This window comes from Eublepharis macularius, chromosome 2, assembly GCF_028583425.1.
Source record: "Eublepharis macularius isolate TG4126 chromosome 2, MPM_Emac_v1.0, whole genome shotgun sequence".
Classification (NCBI taxonomy): Eukaryota; Metazoa; Chordata; class Lepidosauria; order Squamata; family Eublepharidae; genus Eublepharis; species Eublepharis macularius.
The window spans coordinates 34935909-34957465 of record NC_072791.1 but is presented as its reverse complement, the minus strand read 5'-3'; the positions used below and the strand labels follow the sequence as shown (position 1 = coordinate 34957465).

At 39.6% G+C, this 21557-nt stretch overlaps 1 protein-coding gene across 3 annotated transcripts in view; it reads right to left on the bottom strand.

The window, feature by feature from the left end:
- Window positions 1–260: 260 nt before the first annotated feature.
- EML5 (EMAP like 5) overlaps window positions 261–21557 on the bottom strand; it is a 188815-nt gene continuing 167518 nt past the window's right edge. For all 3 annotated transcript variants that reach the window (XM_054971582.1, XM_054971581.1, XM_054971580.1), the window contains 15 exons: window positions 19323–19401; window positions 18655–18784; window positions 18409–18507; window positions 17070–17090; window positions 15271–15444; window positions 13107–13315; window positions 10725–10882; window positions 9133–9247; window positions 5938–6126; window positions 5555–5727; window positions 4698–4860; window positions 2300–2403; window positions 1834–1987; window positions 970–1070; window positions 261–297 (listed from right to left, as the gene is read on the bottom strand). In XM_054971582.1, the coding sequence (XP_054827557.1) occupies window positions 261–297; window positions 970–1070; window positions 1834–1987; window positions 2300–2403; window positions 4698–4860; window positions 5555–5727; window positions 5938–6126; window positions 9133–9247; window positions 10725–10882; window positions 13107–13315; window positions 15271–15444; window positions 17070–17090; window positions 18409–18507; window positions 18655–18784; window positions 19323–19401 (1906 nt within the window). The remainder of the gene's footprint in view (window positions 298–969; window positions 1071–1833; window positions 1988–2299; window positions 2404–4697; window positions 4861–5554; window positions 5728–5937; window positions 6127–9132; window positions 9248–10724; window positions 10883–13106; window positions 13316–15270; window positions 15445–17069; window positions 17091–18408; window positions 18508–18654; window positions 18785–19322; window positions 19402–21557) is intronic.

Below are 21557 nucleotides of genomic sequence, written 5' to 3'. Positions count from 1 at the left end.
ATCCTTGTGTTTCAGCATCTGGCAGTAAGTGGGAAACAGATGTGAGCTATCTGATACTGTAGGAACATGACTAGACTCAATATGATTGCAGCTGTCCATCCTTCCAATAGACCCTAGTCATTCAGGCAGATGGTTGTCTGTTGTTATCAGCACCATTTCTTTGAAGCATGCAGGGCACTGGAGAATGTCTCATTGCAATCGTGGGGCACTCGTGCCTCTTTATTTCATGCAACGTCCGTTTTGGAAAGTCTCGATGTCTCTCAATGAGGCATATGTACACATTTCCAGACAAATAAGCTGCATTTTTAAACAAAAGTGAAAGGAGACATAAGTTACTGCACATTCATGGATTTTAAAAGAAAAAAAACCCTTCAATATTACTTCCAAAGGAGAAAATGCATAAAATGTTTTAGTTTCAGAAATCTGAATAAGATAGTATATGGATATATTGTTCTAGACTGAATATAAGGTTAGGATCCAATAAGTTATGGAAACTTTGGTATAATAGTTAAAAGAAATAGAAATTATTTGTATAGAAGCATCAGACCATGTTAAGCTTTGATCTGAATGTACTTAGTTAGTAAGGTACACAGAAGCTGGAATATTAGATGTAATCTTCCATCTTAACATTGATGAACTCTGATGAAGGCATGTTGTGTGCACGCTGTGTTTTAACAACGCTTGTAGTGCAAAATTTTACCGTTCCCTGGACCCTGTTATCCCCCTTCCTTCTTTTTTCTGTACCCCTCTTTGTTTTGAATTTTTTTTAAAAAAAAATTACAAAAAAATATTACTTCCAAAAAGATCACTTCAAAGAGTGCCAATAGTCACTAAGGAAGTTCCACTTGTTTTTGCTAATTCACTTTAATGACTGCTGTTCTTTTAACTAGCTTACTCCTCTTTCAGAAATAGCAGAAATTTGTTACGTTCTCAAGAGTTCTTTCCAACAGTCAGAAAACATTTTCATACCTGCAGTCATCTCCGCCAGCACTGACAACATATCTGTCTCCACTTGTAAAGCGAATATTAGTCACATGGGCTGAGTGACCCATAAATCTTTTATGCTTTGCCTTAAAAAAAATGCTACATATTAGTGTTACTTGCTTCAAATGCATCTTCTCCGTTTTTATGTGTAAATAATATTAAACTTTTCTCTCTTACTGACCTCCCCCCCCCATCTCTAATGCGGCACTATCCCAGCTTCCTCTCTTCAGGACACAGCTATTTCTAAGTGGAGAAAAGGAACACAGCACTAATACACCTGCACACACATCCTTTCTTCTACTTCCTTAATGCTGTGTTCCTTTAGAAACAGCACCACTTGACTATCATGGTGAATCAGTGAGAATGAATGGCAGGCTTGTACTATTGGCTGCTAAGTATTCCTTAAGCCAGAGACAAGTCAAAAGATCCAGTGTTGTATAGTGGTTAGAGTGCCAGACTAGGATCTGGGAGGTTTGAATTCCCGTTCTGTCATGGAAACTTGCTGTGTGACCTTAAGCTAGTCACACGCTCACAGCCTAAACCTCCCTCATAGAGTTATTGTGAGGATAAAATGGAGAATGATGTAAGACACTTTGGGTCTCCATTGGGAAGAAAGGTGGATATAAATGAAATAAATAAACTGCAATTTGCCCTAGGTGAGTGAGAAACTGCTTGGCTGGAGTCAAGATTATTTGGTTAAGATGAATATTTAAGCAACTGTCTTTTTGTCTCTCCTATTCTTAGTGAAAAGGTCAACCTGCTAATGAAATATGAGTATGAGCAGGTTACCCTACGCAAATGTTACAGTAGCAAAAGAGTGCTTGTATTGTTCAAGCAAATGTTTCTTACAAATTTTTCCGGACAAGGGAAGTCAAATAACTTGACCATGCCAAAGTCGTCGCCTGTTACAAGGCTGATTCCCGAGTGAGAAACACAGGCACAATTGACATCAGCTTTCTCAGCATGCCTGGACCAAATCCCAACAACTTCATCTCCTAGAACACTGAAACCAAAGGTAGGTAGGAAAATAAGCTGTTTGGAGATGTCTTGATCCCGAGAATGAATATAAATTTTTGTCACAAGCACATTAATGCAACATTAAAATTTATTTATTATAAAGTTATTAAAACAGACATCATCTTGCTTATTACTTATGTCTATAAAATACATATACTATCTAACTGCTCTTTCAAAAGCTCTTTACCAGCTGTGGAAGTGAGTACCATACCCTCTCAATCTTTTGTATATGCATTGTTCTTTCAGGTGCGAGATGGTATGTCATATTTTTTACAACTCTAAGCAAGAATGGATTTACCTGGTCCAAGTGGCCCATGTTATTCTATCAATCACTGCCTGATCCAGGAGCTGTTTTCCTGAAGGCACTTCATAAATTTGCCTTTTGTAAGACCCAGTAGAGACCTTCGAGAATAAATAAATAGCATGAATACATGAAGCTGCATTATACTGAGTCAAGACCAGGGCTTTTTTCCAGCTGGAATGCAGTGGAACGGAGTTCCGGAACCTCTTGAAAATGTTCACATGGCTGGTGCCCCCCCCCATCGCCAGACAGAGGGGAGTTAAGATTGCCCTCTGCGCGGTGCAGCAGGCAATCTAAACTCCCCTCTGTCTGGAGATCAGGGGGAGGAACCACCAGCCATGTGACCATTTTCTCTGAGGGCAACCCACTGAGTTCCACCACCTTTTTTCCCAGAAAAAAAGCCCTGGTCAAGACCATTGGTCTATCGAGGTCAGTCTTGTCTATTCTGACTGACAATGCCTCTCCAGGGTCTCAGGCAGAGAACTTTCACATTCATCTCCAATCTGATCCTTTTAACTGGAGATGCTGGGAATTGAATTTGGGACCTTCTGCGTGCAAAGCAAATGCTTTACCATTGAGCCACAACCCTTTCCCATGATGTGTACAACCAGCTTTTTTCATTCAGTCTCTCCCAGTGCAACTCCTTACTACAGCCCCTATCTCACATGCACACCCACGTTCCTAAGACCTCTTCTTCCTTTTTTATCAGCAAAAAGCTGGTTAGCTCTAATCCAATATCTGTAATGCTCTATGTTTTAATCAGTGCTTTTTTCTAAAAAAAATGTTTAGGGGTACTCTCAGTACGTGGGAATTCCAACATTTTAAAAATTTTACTTGCTCCCGTTAAGATTCACAAAATGTTTAGGGGTATGCATACCCCTGCGTCCCACCAGAAAAAATGCACTGGTTTTAATAAGACTGTCTTATGCCTAGAAGTAGAATCCAGCAGAGTATCAAAACATACCTACCAAGCTTATTGTAAATACCAGTAACAAATCTTTGAATTTATTTGGTTCCTGTGATCTATTCCATCAATCACCCTATTCTTACTCAGCTTTTCATTTCTCTCTTGTCACAGTAGCTTAATATTCCTCAAAGCACTCAGGAATATAAAACTCACGCCCTTTCATACATAATGCAAACCCCATCACAAATGATGCAGAAACATACTACAAAGCATAAAATCAATTATTTGGTTCAGAAATAAAAATAACTAACACTTCCACAAGAGCATAGTGGCACTATTTGTGAGACCCATTCTATACATTTCCCAGCTATTTGACAAAATAGCAGTGGTCCAAAAATCATGGTGGCTACGCAGACAGCTGAACATGTAGGGGACATGGACACTCTCCATACCCTCCTAGGTGCTCTTGTTGAGGCCACCATTACATCTTAAGTATTTATTTTAAGTACTTATTTAAAACATTTCTATGCTACCTTTCTACTCACATAGGGTCCCAAAGGTGGAACATCAAAACATTAAAACAGTCTGAGACATTAAAACCATGTTTAACGTAAAGTGTATATAAGATATTTAAACAATTGAATACAACATATAAACACACAAGCTTGCATAAAACCACAACCAGGGAGAAGGGCCAAAAACAGTAATGCCAAACCAAACAAAAAAAGCCTTCAACTGCTGACAGAAGACAATGATACAGGGAGACAGATGAATCTCCCTAGGGAGGGAGTTCCAGAGTTTCAGCAATATTATAGATAATAACAAGGCAAGTTTTTAATTCTTGGATCCAAAATCAGTTCTAAGATGGTCATTTCTATTTAGATGCAAGGCAAACATAAAACATAGAGCTGGAAGTAACCCCAGGGGTCATCTAGTCCAATTCCTGAACAATGTAGGAAATTCAGAGCTACCTCTCCCCCTCACTCCCCCAGTGACCACTGCTCTATGCCTAGAGGAAGGCAAAAAACCTTCAGGACCCCTGGCCAATCTGGCCTGAAGGAAAATTCCTTCCTGAACCCAAAGTGATGGTTGGCATTACCCTGGGCATATCAGAAAGGGCCACAAGATCATAGGACCACTCATCCCTTCATGCCCTCCTTCTCCCAGTCTGCCTAAATTCACATTGAGTCATGAAATCATCCCTGCTGTCAGGCTGCCATCTCACCCATCTTCTTAAGAACATCCAAAGGAGAGCCCAACACCTCCCAAGGAAGCCTGTTCTGCTGAGGAACTGATCTAACTCAGGAACTTCTTCCTAATGTTTAGCCAAAAACTCTGTTGACTTAATTTTCACTTGTTAGTTCAGATCCAGACCTCTGGGGCAACAGAAAACAACTCTGCTTCATCATCTATGTAACAGCCCTTCAAACTCAATGATGCAATCTTGGAAATGGTACAAAAGGAAACCTGTAGAGCAACTACATTTACCTGAAGGTAACAGCTGTCTGCAGAGAAGTCCATTTGAATTACAAAGCTAGGGATGTCTTTGCAGTAACTAGCTCGGTTAAGACTAGGTCCCAATGTCAGGTCATAAAAATCCACTGCATTTTCACTGGAGCCCACTGCTAAGTAATGAGAATCTGGGCTGAACCTAAGTAGAAAAACAGCTTTAAATATTTTACATGAAGTAGTAAAAAACTTGTATCAGTATATGCCAAGTCTCTTTCTGTGTGTGTATATCTCATCCTCATCTATTTAAACATCTCCAACTCAAATATTTTAAGGCTCTGGTTTCATTTTAGGTCTTTCATTGCATCTTGAGATGCATGGTTCCCTCTGCAGGCTGTTACTCCTTCTGTCTTGTTTTCTTCTTTCTCCTATTTGTCTTCCTAATTTTGTACTGTAATGGGAAGTAATTTATTGTCTTGAAAGACTAGGTTTGACTTGGGTTGTCTTATAACAGTGGTGTTTTCATCTATTGCTAAAAATACATAGTGATATTTCTTATAGCTACATTTCTCCTAATTTGCTCTACGTTACTTCATAGGTCATTTTCTCTCTTTCTGGCTTGCATTTGTATTTTTCAAACAGTGATCCCCTTTCCTAAAGCAGACTATTGATAGTGTTGTAAGTGAGTATTGTTGAGGGCCATGCACCTACAGCACCATTACGCATACATATAAATAATGTTTACAGTGCAATCCGAAGCAGAGTTACTCCAGTAGGCTCATTAAAATCAGCGGGCCTAGACTGGAGTAACTTTGCTTAGGATTGCGCAGTTAGCAAAATGTTCCACATGTGGGTTTATTTTTCTTAGGGAATTCAGCATGAGAAGAATTTTTCACCTGATGTCTTGAATAGCTGATCTTCTGTCTCTTTTCTTTCCCCATATTTTCAGAGAATTCACTAACAAGATAATAAATTCTCCATTTACCATGCCAATAGCAACCATATCACCCTCTGGGCTATATGAGACAGTACGTGCTGCATGGCCCAAGCTGACTTTGTTCATCATCTTCTGTGAGGTTATTTTTAAGAAGACAGAAACACAGATTAATGCTTTTATTTACATTCAAGAGAGCAAATTAAGCTTATGTCTTGACTTATTTTTAGCTCAGTTCCTGGGGTTATTTAAACATTTTCTCAACTGATGTCTTTTTAATTTATACTTTACTAAATTTATACTTTACTGAATTATTATAACTTCTTAATATCATTTTACACCTACTTTATCAGCAATATCCCAGAGTCTAACTGTCCCATCCTCCGCAGCAGAAAGGAAAACATCACGAGAAGGATGTGTTGCCAGTCCCCAGATAGGCCCATCCATATGACCATTTATTAGAATGTTACATGCTGCATTTTTCTCTCCAACTTCTATTATTTCAGCATTTCTTGTCCCAACAAGAATTTTTCCCTGAAACAATGGTAAGATAATTGACATCATTAGTATAACACCTATTGATGAGCAGTAACTTAAGAATCTATGATTAACTTAGAATTTATTAGCATATACTATAGCAACAATATTTTTGATGAAAATAAGTGCACCAAATGGTGTTACCTGAAGTGGTCTCCTTGCAATAAATATGAGTTATGGGGGGAATTAGCTAGCAAGGAAGACGGCTATAGGAGAGGTGGTAACTGTAATCTATCACCTTTGTATACCAGGTCCTACAATAGAACAAGCTATTCTGGTGCTTAATATAAAACAATAACTTTTATTGAACACAATAACTTCATGCACATACACACCAATTACTGGGGAAAATAATTACACACACACACAGAGTCCTAGGAAATGTAGCCAGAAATTGGGGATAGCGAGAGGGAGTAAATATATCTACCTATCCTGGAGAAGGGGGTCCAGTCCGCGATGAGGAGAGAGAGAGAAGCTTCGAACGTCCAGCATCCTCAGCAAGGCAAGAGCCTTAGAGCAAACCTCAAGGGGACAGCACTTGTGGATCCGGAAACATGTTCGAGGGAAGAGGCTTAGGGAAGAGACCCTAAGGGAGCAGCATCCTGGAAGCTAGCACAATTTGAATGGGGCCAGAGCTCTACCTTTATAGGTAAAATGTGCCCTGAGGTGGAGGAGAGTCCTCCTAGCAGTTAGGACAAAGACTCCAATGGTCAGTTCCTGGGTTAGACAAAAGGCTTTACTTTGATTGGCAGCTGCCGGGGTGTGTGAATACAAATGTACAGCGCTAGAACTAGTTTTACAAAAAGGACAGTTTTCTGATGAAGTACGCTGGAGCTAGGTTAAGTGTTTTTAGGGATGGGATACATTGTGCCAGGAATGACCGTCTATACTTATGAATGTCATTTGATTAGCTCCTCAATCATGGACAGGAGATATCATCACAGAAGGAGGGAAAGGAATGTGCTAAGTGAAGGTGACTCTGCAAGTCCTTTGTTGCTCTGGGCACCGGTGGGGCTGGAGATGGCAGTAAATCCAATCCAAATCCACCCCGCATTCCTGAGTGGCATTCCATGCATGCCATGTTCTCCTGGGCGGGATGTAGCAACAGCAGAGGCTCCCTGGTGGCCATACCGTAGCCATTTTAAACTCCAGAGGCTTGTCCACTTTTAATATCACACGCAGCTATATGAAAACTGCTGTACAACTGGTGGAGGCCAGGCTGACTCCTTACAATGGGACTATAAAAATGTATCGCCCAGCAAATAATGAATTCATATCCCCAATTAAGTCAGCCTATTTCCCACGCAAGTTAACATTTGGTAGCATTATATCCAGATTCAGGCCTGGATTTAGTATAGAAGCAACTTTTGTTGCCCTGATCTTCACCAGGAGAGGGATGTGGAGTAAATCTCTTGACAGCTTTCAGTGCTGTAATGTTTTGCCATGTAAATACTTTTGTGTGTTTTATTTCAGCTAGTTAAGGTGGGAATTTGAATGTATGTTTACTGTGGTTAAAAATGCAGCCCTCTAAAGAAAGGGGGGGGGGTGTTGGATGAGTGAGTGAAGCGTGCTGCAACTGGATGGTAGCTATACCCTAGGGGGCATGCTTGACCCACCCATTCAGCACCCCTCCTTCTTGCTGTAGATGCCTGCATTTTTAACCACAGTAAGCATACAATCAACAGGCATAAGGCCCTAACTAGCTTGAGGCCTGTGTACTTGAAGGACTAGCTCCTCCCAAACTGTCCAATCTTCAAGTTAAGATCTGCCTCCCAAGCTCTCTACCTGAAAAGGTAAGAGAATAGCACACTCATGCCTAGAGTAGGATGTATCTCCCCCAATTCTACCTCTCATTTAAACTGCTGTTGTGCTTATTCTCCTTAGATAGCTTCCTCCCTTCTCCTCTTTCCTTGTGGAAACATAGGACAATGGGCTGCCAAAGGCAAGCCTGAAGAGGGAAAGGAGAGAAGATGCCTGGTGTGAGCCAAGGAAGGTGACTGACAGCACTCACAATGGCAGTTAACTGGGATGCATTTTGCTTTCCTCTTTGTGACTGAAGGAGTGTTCTAGCCGCTGGGACCCTCTCCATTCTTCCTTCCTCTCACCCCATGCTACTCTCCTCATCACTGTACCCCTTCTGTCTCTCACACCAGAAGGCAGAGTGTCATTGTCAGCCACTTCCCAGCTCCCTTTAAATATTCCATTGGATTCTAATGAGAACTGGAGCTTTTGAGAGACCTTGGGGATAAGAAGGTTGCTTGGCAATTGTCCCAGGTTTCTGTGGCCTCTCAGCAGCCACTCATCTCTTGTGACAGAACATCATTAGCATCCAGTTGCTCAGACACCATTGAGCTGGCCTCTGCTTAGAGCTGCAGCCAATGCAGGAGTTCAGTAATGCCTGTTGAGCTTTTTGTGAAACTGGTGATGAGACTCTGTGCCACACACCATGTGTGTTGGCAGGCTTCATTTAGAATCACAGAATCATAGGACTGGAAGGGACCTCCAGGGTCATCTAACCCAACCTCCTGCACAACGCAGGAAGTTCACAACTACCTCCCCCCACCAACACAGCGACCCCTGCTCCATGCCCAGACTTTAGAGACTAAATGATATAAATTACTGATCTATGTATTGAAAGTTTCATGTGGGTAGCCATGTTGGCTGTGTAAAATTCAAGTCCAGCTCCTTAAAGAACAACAAAGAGTTTCCAGGGTATAAGCTTTTGAGAGTCAAACTCGCTTCATCATTCGTACTCATAACCGGTGAAGGAAGCTTGGCTCTGGAAAGTTTAAACCCTGGAAACTCTTTGTTGTTCTTTGCTACTGGACTCAAATCTTGCTTATGTGCAGAAAGAACATATAAACCAGTAAGAATAAACACCAGGCACTCAATACTTTTAAAATAAACGACTGACTATTCAATAAAGGAAACAAGAAAAAACAGCATGAACCTCCATATCTGGTTGTGGAATAATAAACCTAAGATGAAGTCATTAAGACTTACTTTGCCTCTGCATACAGAGCGAACACAGTCAGTTGTCTGTCCTGTCTCTAATCTGAAGGCACGGCATCGTCTCAGCTCTTGATCCCATAGTTTTACAGCTCCTCCTTCTTTTGATCTAATGAAAACAGGAAACATTACAGACTGGGTCATTAGGTGAAACTGCCTCAGGTAATCAAATTTGTACCTACAAGAGCTGCTGTGGCATAATGGTTAAGTGGTTTGGCTGCAAATCAGCACTCTACTGGTTCAAATCCCACTCCTGCCATGAGCTCAGTAGGTGGCCTTGGGTAAGCCACTCCTCTCAGCCCCAGCTCCCCAGCTGTATTGTGGGGATAACAATAACACTAACTTGTTCATTGCTCTGAGTGAGGCACTAACCTGTCTAGAAGAGTGGTATATAAGGGCAGTTGTTATTATTAAATCCCATAAGTCATAAATTAATTGGACACCATAATTAAGCTCCATAAATAAATACTCAAAAAGGCCATTTGAAAATACACCAAGTGATCTGTTTCTGCTCCCCACATTATATTATTTGCAAAGATTTTTGCTCAGTGAAGAATACCTATGAGGGATTTTACATTGCCACAATATTTATGGTCATTAAAGGTATCTTCCAAATTTGTGGCTATTTTAACTATTTCATATCACTCCACAGAAGACTATGATATGAGCCACTGAGAACAAAGTTGTTAAATTTTTCTTGCCCTTGACTTTAGACATTTATATTGTCCTAAACTTAAGTGCAATTCAGCTCCTTTAAGAACACAGAACTTGATCTTGTGACCTGTTGGCAGAAGGAGCTGAGGCTTGCAGATCTTACCTGCAATCTGCTCCCTGAAGCAGTTCCTTGCAAAGTTGTGGGCACCCATGTGGACTAACAGCCCTGTGAGTCCAGGAGCTGTACAGTTCTCTTGAGTAATAGAAGCTGGCATTTGCAGGAAGGGATCACCTATTTCCTCTTCCTCAATGCAACCTCCCAACTCACATGGCTAATAGCCCATGTAGATTCTACAACCCAAGGAATCAACTTTTCTAGGATCATGAGAAGCTGCAGCAGTAAGGGAATGTGGGAAAGATCTCTGATCCTGGTGCAAATGGATTGTGTAATCCAACCCATGGTTTCCTATGCAAAAGTATGACTGAGGGTACTCTTAGTTTTGGTTGTATTAAGAACATGGAAAATCAGACCTTTTTGCAAGATTATTTCTGAAAAGACAGTCAGTCATCCTGAATTACTCTTTGGGAATGGCTTGTTGGTGTGACTGTGCTGAAGACGACCCCCTCTTAAATCAAAACATGTTGTGTTAATCAAAAGGATGTGCAACTACTTGTTGCTCAATAAGCTTGCATCTTAGTAGCAAGGATCACTGAAAGCTATGCAAGGCAGTTCACAGCTTTACTTATAGTACAGGCAGAGAATTTTCCTGACATGTAACCAGATTTAGAGTCACACGGCAGCTGAGGCAGGAGAAGCTGATGTGAATAAAAAGGCTTTGACTACCAATATACATACATAAAATGTAACTATAAATATTTGCAAGTAGAAATACAACAACATAATTTATTATATTTATTCAGCCCAAACTCACGGCCTTTCCTTGCCTCCTGTGACAATTAAACCATCTCGTAGCGTTGTGTACATTGCAAATACAGGCCCATTATGAGCTTTGGCCACAATTCTATTCAATATATGTTCTTTCCAAACACATACATCTCCACTGATGGTACCTGTAAACGTCAAGTTATTCTGAAAGACAGTGGGGTGGGAGAGAGAATATGCTCATTATATGATTTTAAATACACATTTTTACTGTGTTGAGTGTTTCTAATACAGTGTAAAAAAAATTCACACTTGGATCTCAAATGAGAGGTTAGCAGATTCTTGTGAATTAGGAATTCCTATGAAAGCAGCATTCAATTGTCATAATTCATAATTTTATCTACAGAGGAAAATGTTAGAAAGATGTCTTGTAAAGAGTGTGTGCATGTGGGTTGGGGGTAAACGCAGAATCAAAGTTCAATAGCTATGATCTTTGAAAGAGCACATAAACTCTCCTTTAATCTATGTGGAAAGAAGACGGATTGGGTATCATGTCATCTTGTGGACACAGCCATCATGAAATAGACAGTTCTAAATGAAGATATATGAAAAAAAATCTGTTAAATGGTGCTGGATAAAAAAGCAATAATGATCAGAATTAACCTGCCAATTGTAAAAGTAGTAGGAGTGGGCACCCCCCCCCCACAAAAAGAATTGGTTCAATCCAGGTGATCTGGATCCTGTTCTCAGGGATACCATAGAAATCTGGTATCTCTGAAATCCAGAACAGATTCTCTATTGGGTACTGTCTGCTGATGTAGATATGCACTTATTAGCGAGTTGCCACAGTACTAAACATGCAACGGAAATTAGTTAAGCATTGTTTCAGATAGATTTCATCTCTGTGCTTGGCTTTATGCTTGTTTGGTACCATTTCCTATTGAATCTGTTTCCCTGAATGTCCTAACTGTTCTTCACTATCATACTTTGCTCAGTGAATGCCCTAGCTGTTGATTGTATTGTATTTTTACTTGCACTGTTGTAATCTGCTTTGGATCTCAATGAGAAAGATGGACTATTAAACAAACCAACAAACAAACCCTGTTTGGTAAGATTAGAGAAACCTGAATTTATCCAGCCATTATTCCCTACGAGGACAACAGTCCAGGCCGGGGGTGGGTGGGTGAGATTCAGGGCATTTTTCAAGCAAACTCACCAAATTTGCAGGGAACCTACTCCTTTCGTTAAAGATCTCCCCCCAAGTTTCAAGAAGATTGGACCCAAGGGTTTGGTTCTATGGGCCCCTGAACAAGGTGCCCTCAGCCACTCCCCATTGTTTCCTATGGGGGAAACATTTCCAAGGCTTTACAGGCAAAAAATCTTCCTAAAGCAAAGGCAACTCCTGGCCAAAAGTTAGCCCCAAATGCAAGTCCAACTCCCAATGCAAGCTGAACTAACAAAGCCCAGCAGAGCCAAACTACAGCAAAAGAACCAACATCAAACCCAAGAACTTCAATGTTAAACCAGAGAATCCCAAAGTTTTTTTTTTTACTTTACATTTTAAAACCTGAAATTTTACTGTGTGTGGCATGCTTTCGTTGGACTTTTGTGTGTTTGTGGCCCCCCCCCCCCACACACACATACACAAAAGGCCAACGAAAGCATGCCACAGTTTAGTTTGAAGGTAAAGCTTTAGTTTGAAGTTGGTTATATTTACTGTTCATTTTGCTGCTTGTTCTTCTGGGGGCATTGCTTTATCCTGTTGTGCGTGATCCTGTTGTGGGTCTTTTATAGTGTATATATCCACCCTCAGCCCGCTTGTGGGGAGGGCAGAATACAAATATGAAATAAATAAATAATATGATGGCCAATTACACTGTGCTGTAAATCCATGAATTTGCTAGCCCCACTTTGACCTTGCTGTAAGGATGTAATAACTCTTATATCACCCCATTGGAAATACCACAGAAGAAGGATTCTCTTTAACTGCTTCACAATGAGTTGATAATTACAAATATAAATGATAATGTGTTGATAGATAAAACATTTGTACATCTTCCAGTCTTAAATCTTGAAAAATCACTGCTAAGGGACCAAAGCATCACATTATTTTAAGCCCTACAGAACACGTCGTTAGAGTCAGAAGCTAGAACATCCCCACAATCCCCCCAAATGTTTAGTTAGATAAATACAAAGTTTTTCTCAATATCCAAAGTGTCTGGCTCCATAAAATCCATTTCAAAAGGAAATAGCATTTTATATATTCTTTTCAGCAATGTTCAAGAATTAAGTCAATGATTATGTCATGTCAACTGTGTTTTTATTGCCTAGCTACCACAGCAGAAAAACATATGTATACTGTAATTAAAACATGAAGGAACACTTTTAGTAAATATGTGGATTTTAATATTAATCTGTTAAAATTACGTACAGCTCCAAATGCAACAGACAGCATGGTCTGCATGCGTGCATCTTCTATTGAACTTGTCTGTCCTTTTTTACTGAGAAGTGCTCTTCCAGCAAGGGTCCAGAACCTCACATGTTTTACTCCTACTGAAACGAACTGTGTGTCTGAGTCAGGCCTGAATTCAGCTACGAAAATACGCTGATTATGACCAGTTTTACTGGCAATTTTGGCACCTAGTGGAAAGAAAAAAAATCAGCATGTAAAATTACAGTTGCATAATCCTACTATTAGGTAGCGTCAAGAAATCGTACCTGATCCAATGTTCTGAAATTTCAAGTAAGTGGAAAGCTGTAGTTGTGGCATCACTGCTCTCTACAGTTTAGTGGCAGAGGCATGATTCACACCAGGGATTTCTTGAGTTTCTTAGACACTCCAGCCATACCAGTTCTGATATGAAGCTTCTACTTGTGTGGTTGCTTATGGATATTTGTCATAGAAATTCTACAACCTCAGATGCTTGGAGCTTCAGAAATTGCACACACTGCTGTAAGTGAAATTTATGACTTCCCACCAGCCCAAACACTACGCTACCATGCAAGCAGACATAGAATAGCAATCTGCCCATCAAGCTCTTCATCAAGTGATTCAGTAGAGCTGTGCAATGCAGGTCCACAAGCTGGGGGGGGGGGGAGAGCCAAATTTATGCCCATTCAGCTAAATCCTGTTTTTCATCAAATTAGAGAATCCTGAATCTGATCTAGACCCCCAGATCAATCTGAGTTAATCTGAGAAATATGACTTCAGCCTCTTGGCTGACTCTTCCCTGTCTTCTCCCATGTTTTTTCCCAAAAGATGAGGGGGAAGGAGGTAGGCAAGGGGGAGTGAGTGGTCAATCTGTGCAAGAGCTCTTTTTGTCTGGCTAATGGGATTCTCTGAGAAGGAGAGAGCCTTTTTCAAACTGCCTGAAAGGAAGTTAAAAAACAAACAAACCAGGCTTGGCTCAGAACAGACTGGATTTGGGGGGGGGGTCTCTGAAACCCGGATTTATTTATTTGGTGCACACCCTTGTGGTTTAGCTAATCAGTCTCAAAGCATGTGTCACTGGGTGTTGGTGCTTGCTTTAAAAACTGGATGCCTCCATTATTGTGAAGAACCAAGATCATGTATTGTCGAAGGCTTTCACGGCCGGAGAACGATGGTTGTTGGGGGTTTTCCGGGCTGTATTGCCGTGGTCTTGGCATTGTAGTTCCTGACGTTTCGCCAGCAGCTGTGGCTGGCATCTTCAGAGGTGTAGCACCAAAAGACAGAGATCTCTCAGTGTCACAGTGTGGAAAAGATGTAGGTCATTTGTATCTACTCAGGAGGGGTGGGGTTGAGCTGAGTCATTCTGTAAGAGTTTCCCAGGGTGTGGAATGCTAATGGCGGGAGGCTTCACTGAATCCTGAGGAGGTTCTTTTGCATATGGATTGGTGCTTGATGTGCTAATCTTCTCTGCAGGGCTATTGTCGGGTGTGGAGTGTTTTGTTGGCCTGGTGTTTTTCAGAACACTGTGACACTGAGAGATCTCTGTCTTTTGGTGCTACACCTCTGAAGATGCCAGCCACAGCTGCTGGCGAAACGTCAGGAACTACAATGCCAAGACCACGGCAATACAGCCCGGAAAACCCCCAACAACCAACCAAGATCATATTAACCATTCTATTATATTAATTTCTCTGTATGTAGCTAAACCTACAGATTACACAGGGTAAAATATCTGCTGCACATATTGAGCATGTAGAAGATAACCAAGTATGCATGGTAAGATACCAGAGTACACATTTGGTGTAAACAAGGTGGCAAAATGCAAGTCTGGATATGTGATTTAAGTGAATTGGCCCTAAAAAGAAATCCAGCACAAATCCATACACACACATCTCTGGCATGTGATGAAGGCCCCATAATTTGTTGGAGGTAAACCAACCCCTAAAGATATAAATGAATGTGTACATAGAATGAGAATGGGATCCTTGCATGTGCACTGGAGGTCCTGTTTCTGGAACAGGTGACCAGTTTGGAGTGACATGATAGACATTTTGCATAATCTGTGCACTTATAATTTTGGCTATTAACCTTGCTATTTTGTGGAAATATGTCAATGATTCACAAGAAACATGCTTGGGCTTTATACAAAAAAATACTTTCCTACCTTCCTGCCACTTCCAAATGGTAATTGTATGTTCAGGATCCAACCCTACAGATAGAAGAAGCTTGCCAGTGGCACTAAAACTGACTGAACAAACTCCTTTTGAATGGTAACATCGCAGTACAGACAGGGTCTGCTTGTTCATTGCATCCCACACATGAATACATGGTGCAGTAGCTGAATAAATATAAGAACATCAATAGTTTATTTTATTAGTAAAAGCACATTTTTACACAATTTAAACACAATTTTAAGTCATATATTAATCTTGCCTTTTGATGCACACCCCTGGAAGCCATTACTCACTATAAAAAGCTTGCTATGTATTTAAATTTAACAAGTATCACCATACTCTAGGAAAGATCCACGTATATGCATTTTTTCTTAATGTCACTCCTATATCTCACAGCCCCAGCACACAGTGCTAAATATTAGATTGTTACATTTATGTATATGTGTGTATAATACTTCCCCTGCCTCACATTTCTTTAATAACAAGGGACTAGGTGATGCATGGAAGGACAGCTTTTAGTAGTCAAAGGCACTCTTTTGAAAAAATTCAAGATGGCAAGATTAGACTTTCGTTTTCTACCAAGTTTTTAAGATACTCCAAATTTGGGTCTTCATGGACACAACCATTTATGAAATATAATACATGATTATATCCCATATTTCATGGACACAACCATTTATGAAATATATGATTATATCCCATATTTGCTTAACATAATCTAAAACTGTGATCCGGATAGGAGCTCCACTCACTTATTCATGCACTTACAGTGCTATGGTTGAATGCCAGGGAGTAACACAGCAACTAATCTGTAGAAAACTGTAGTAATACTTGTGTCTACAGTCTATAGCAACCACATCCACACATTATACTTATTGATACTAATGATTTTAAGAATGATTAGTTCTGTGCAGATTGTAGCCATGGTAAACAAAACAAAGAGTGCCATGAACTGTTGTCTACTCAAGGCCTTTTTCATTCACCACTAGAATGTCCTAGGAGAAAGATACACCCCCAGAGATAGAGACTTTCCTGGAACTCTTTTTATGGCACTATTTCTATCTTATGAGTTCTACACTACTGAGCCAGTAGCACAGGAAGTCACAGCCATAGGAATCACATGGATAAGAAATACAAAGAAACAATTGTTCTATGTATGCAAGCATACATATTATTCTTTCTATGTAAAGACAACTACAATGACTGCCTTATGCAGGACAACTATTCATGCAAGATGGTAACAAATGTACAGGATCATAATTCTGTGACAATTTATTGCTAATACTGTAGGTCTCAAAAGAAATAAAATGATATTCCATAAAATTCATTTGATGCCAATACTAATCATCTTGGATGACTGGGGAAAACAGCATGACAACAATACTGTAAACATGAAAGATGATTTTTTTAATTAACTCAGTCACCCAGGCCTTTTCAGTAAACAATTATAATTAAAATAAATTAATTTATAAAATAAACATTTGTTGTCAGCCCCAATAATTTTCCAAAAACTGAATGAGCATGTACATAGCAATATATATGTTACAGTTTATCACTTGTCAAAACAAAGAAGGGAAATGCTGAAATAAAATTAAAACATATTAAATTAATGATCTGACTACAGTAAAAGAAAATTTGTATTTTGATGAATTTGTGTTTAGTGCTAATGAATTAATGTTTTTGTGTTCTAATGTTAGGGAAATTCCCAATCAGTAACCTATCTACACTGTAGATAAATTCTAAAATGACCTAGTTATACCTGAAGATGTTAAAATTTAGTTTCCCTTACCTGACATATCTGCTGAGTCTCCTGAAATGGAAAAGCAGCAGAAAAATAATTACAACAAGAATGAAGAAAAACTAAATATATGTGGCAAACAGTACAGGTTTTGATTTCAGAATTGTTGTCTTGCACTATCAGTTCTTTGCCAGCTGAACTTAAACTGAAAATAATTTCTATTCCATATGTAGGTAGTTACTGCAGTGTTGCTCCCAAGAATAGGACAAACAAAATTATGTTGGTTAGTGATTGCACAAACTTGAATTACATGGGATTTTTACATGGAATTTAAAGCACCATGCAGAGGAAAGCTGCTTGCCTCAAGATTGTCTAAATACTTTCTACAACTGAGAATAATTGACAAAGGTTCATTAAACTCAGCTACTGAGGGTCAAACTACAAGTGACGAATGACACTTGAATGGCAAGTTCAAGTTCACTTTCTCTCCACTCGATCCACTTGCCGTTCAAGTGTCATTTGTCACTTGTAGCTTGGCCCTGAGTGCCTCATAGGCAGACAGGCAGATATCCAGAGGCACAACTGATCCAGTAACAATAGTTGCAATAACAGTCAGATTTGCTCAGATCAAGCATTCCTTTCACATTCTTACATTTAAATGGAGATCTTATGCATTAATTTACACTTGCCTTCCCTTGAATGGGGAAACCACTGTGTTGTGTACAGGGAAATTCTGTGAATATATTGGAGTTATTACACCTGAAATAGATTGCTGGATCAAGGCACAGCCCTTAAACCTTGCTATTTATACCAAAAGTAGACTTTTAATATTTGTCTTTAGGACCTTCCCATAACAGCAACTTTGGCTAACCCAAAATTACATGATTGCTTTTGGCCCTAAATAATTTAGTCCATGTGAGTGAGAAAACGAAGTGGTAGTGCTCTGAAAATGGATGAATTCCATGTGAAAGGATACCACGAAGTTGGATAAACCTGAGGGATGGCAAGAAGATAACTGCTGCTATAATGGACTTTTTTCTAGTTTGAATAGCATTGAGTAATGCTCGATTTATGTCAGATTATGATCTACAATACTTTAACGACAGCAAAAAAAGAATACTTGAAAAAGAAAACTGGGGCTCAGCAAGCATTTAAAAATTATTTTGATAAATGCTAAGCTGAAAATAACAGCATTGGCTTACTGAAAGCATCAGCAATTTTTAAAATCTTTTCCAGTGATACTTCAAGAAAAAATATAGATGGCACAGGTAACTGAGTAACATTTATACAAACAGAAGCAGCATAAGCAAATGTGTTCTTATATCCATGAATTCACATGACTGTTTGTGCTTATATATAAATTTTGTTTTTAAACAAAATACAAACATACCTACTTGGCCAGTAGCCACAAGGTTGATAAACTTGGGATGCTGATTTATAGTGAGGCACAAAATATCATCAGTATGTTCTTGGTAAAAAGACTGAGAGCCTAAAGGGGAAAATAGGGTGCATTATTTGCAGTATGATAGCATATGTATGAAGGGAAAGTAGAGTAAAGAAAAGAAAAATGCTGTACAAATATAAGGCAAATATGTATTGGATGGCATACTTTTTAAAAGGCATGTATAATTCCTACCTGTTGCCACATTATACAGGATCCCAACAGATGCAGTGTGGTAAATGATATCAGCACCATCATTCAAATAGTGTACATTGCTCCTACAGTCTCTACCTCGGTATCCAAACACCAGCTCCAGCATTAGATCCTAAGAAAACAGATTAACTATCAGCAGACCTTCAAAGCTTTCTGGTGGGAAAAGGTTATTTCACTGTTTTACTTTGAAACTAATAGAACACAACTACTAAGTGCAATCCTTCCTGAATAGAGTTATACCTTTTGAGCCCATTGTATTCAATGGACCCTGTATAGGATTGCACTGTAAACAGGCATTTTTATTTAAATAATGCCCACAGATATCAAAAAGAGTCCTCTAACTTACTGTATCTTTTTTTATGCCTGGGGGAAGCAGAGGACCTGAACTCCAATAAATGTATATGTAGAATCCACTCCTAATTTTTGCCCCCATATTGCCCATTAATTCTTACATACTGGTCTTGACTTGTTCTTTTTGAAACAACAATAGAGCAGCACATAAAATAATGACACTTTATCATTTAGTTTCCCCGCTGACTCAACATGTTTCTGACATCTGTTTAAAGAAGTTCTTTAAAAACCATTTTATATCTCCATGTTGATTGCTAAAGTTTAAAGGCAGGTGTTAAAAGAACAACAATTTTCCTTACCTCTATAGGTCTCTTTTTTTTACCAACATTATTTGTCTGAAGTTTTTCAGGCTGAGGCAAAGCCCTACTAACTGGTGGTCTGAAACAAAGAACTGTGAATAAGAAAAGGTTGTCCGTCACCCATTCAGTACTAAAACAGCATCTTCTGAACTGTCACCTGGATAGAGAAAACTGTTATGTCTCTATAGACTTTATGTAACATCACATGGATCACTTTAAAAACAAAAGGTTGTGGATTTATTTATATTTTATCATTTGTTTCTATATTCTGCAAACACTGAAAATATTAATTGAATTCAATTTCAAATATAATGAAATTAAGTACGTCTGGCTTTTCATAGCAATTTCTCTCTTCTCCTTTCTAACCCAATAATTATTAGATATCAAAATTTCCCCTTGAAAGGCTTCATTGCTGTTTTCTAGTACTCTTGTTCACTTGTCCTTCATTCGCTTTCTACCTGAATACTATTGGTAAGTAAACAAGGATGAATTCTAGATACACACCCAAGGCTCAAACATCAAACTCCTTCAGAAAAGCACTGCTGTACCTTCCAGCAAACACATTCTATGTTAACTAATTTAAAACATCTACAGTAATTCTTTTTCTGTTACTTTTATTACAAAAACACAGAACAAAGAGATCTTGACAAGTACAGGCTGGTGATGGAGCACAGACATATGGCACAGGTCTTCCGTTTCAAATGCAACATTTACTAAAATTGATGACAATGCATACAGATGCAGTAGAGATGGGTTGGTGATCTGATGATGGGCTGTTGTGGCCTCACCTCAACTCTGAGGACAAAGTGTGGGCTTCAAGTGAAAAGACGGGGATCTGCATGGTGTTACCAGACTTGGCTTACAGTGAATAGTAATGGACCAGAAATATTGGGTACTGTTCTAAACCCTGTACACGTCTATGGGATGAAAACTAGGGCTGCAGAGAGCTACTTCCTCCAGTCCTCAGGTTACTTTAAGCCTCACCGAGGCCCAGCCCAAACATCATATAAAAGCAAATTATATGACTTGCTGACTACATGGCCCCTAAGCTGACAAAGCACCTGGAATTTCTCTCTCCCCTGGCAGCTCTGATAACAACACAAGGATGTAGCAAAGATCAAAGAAACACAACACTGGAAATCTCAGCAGATAAAAAGAGACACCCAGAGGCAATGGAGGAAGAGCATGAGAGCCATTTGACTTGGGCCTCAATCTCAAAGGGGGCCTCAAACGTAGATGCTGGTTAATTTTGGCAATGGATGTATTTCACAACTGAGATTTTTTTGTAAATCGTGTGTGTCTTTTTTATTTTCATTATACTTAGGGGCCCCCAAAGCTAGAAGTGGCATGGACCTCTGAACCTCTGACAGGGCCTGGAAATATCTCTGAAGTATTTGAAAAGAACAGCAAGTCAGAACTATCATTCTACCACTTGGGTTTGTGTGATGTTGTAATGATGATCCCTTTATACTTATAATAATTTGTTTCCAGTTTTTAAAAAAATATTTTCCTCACTTTGTATACCTTCATTGGGTAAGCTCCTTAGAAACGCTTATCACATTCTACCAACATCTTTGCCTCAGAAACAGCCACCAGAGTAATGGAATATGAGGCTGAGACAGTGTGAAAGTCCCACCACTCCTCCTCCAACTACGATTACAAAAAATTGCCTATTCCATTGAGGGAAATGCCAGCTGCCCATCAAAAGTGGCAACCCAGTCTCAAAAGAGAGGTGGGACCTCTGCCAACCTCTTTGAATCCAAGGAAACTCCCCTGCACATTTCCTTGGGGGTGCACAAAAGTCACCAAGCCACTTTTAATGTATGTGTCCATCCACACTCATGGACAGAAGTTTTCAAGTGGGTTGGAATTCCAGGCTACTTGAGCTGCTTACTAGGAACAAAGTAGTAAAGAGTCCAGTAGCACCTTTAAGACTAACCAACTTTGCTGTAGCATAAGCTTTCAAGAATGGACCTTGGGACACTTACCGGGAAGGGTCCTTCTCCTCTGACGGCAGGAGGACATCTTGGGTTGTTTCCTTTCGCCCAATCAGGGAGGCAGGAAGTCAAATTTATCCCTCCTCTTCCTCTTGGCACACAGGACTGCCTCTTCTCCCTCAGTTCTGGTGACTGTACAAGCAGTAAGACTTCCATTTGATTAAATGGAATACTCCTTAAAGACCCTGACCGTGTATTGAGATCATAGTCTGTAAAGGAAGGTTAGTGAACAAGGATG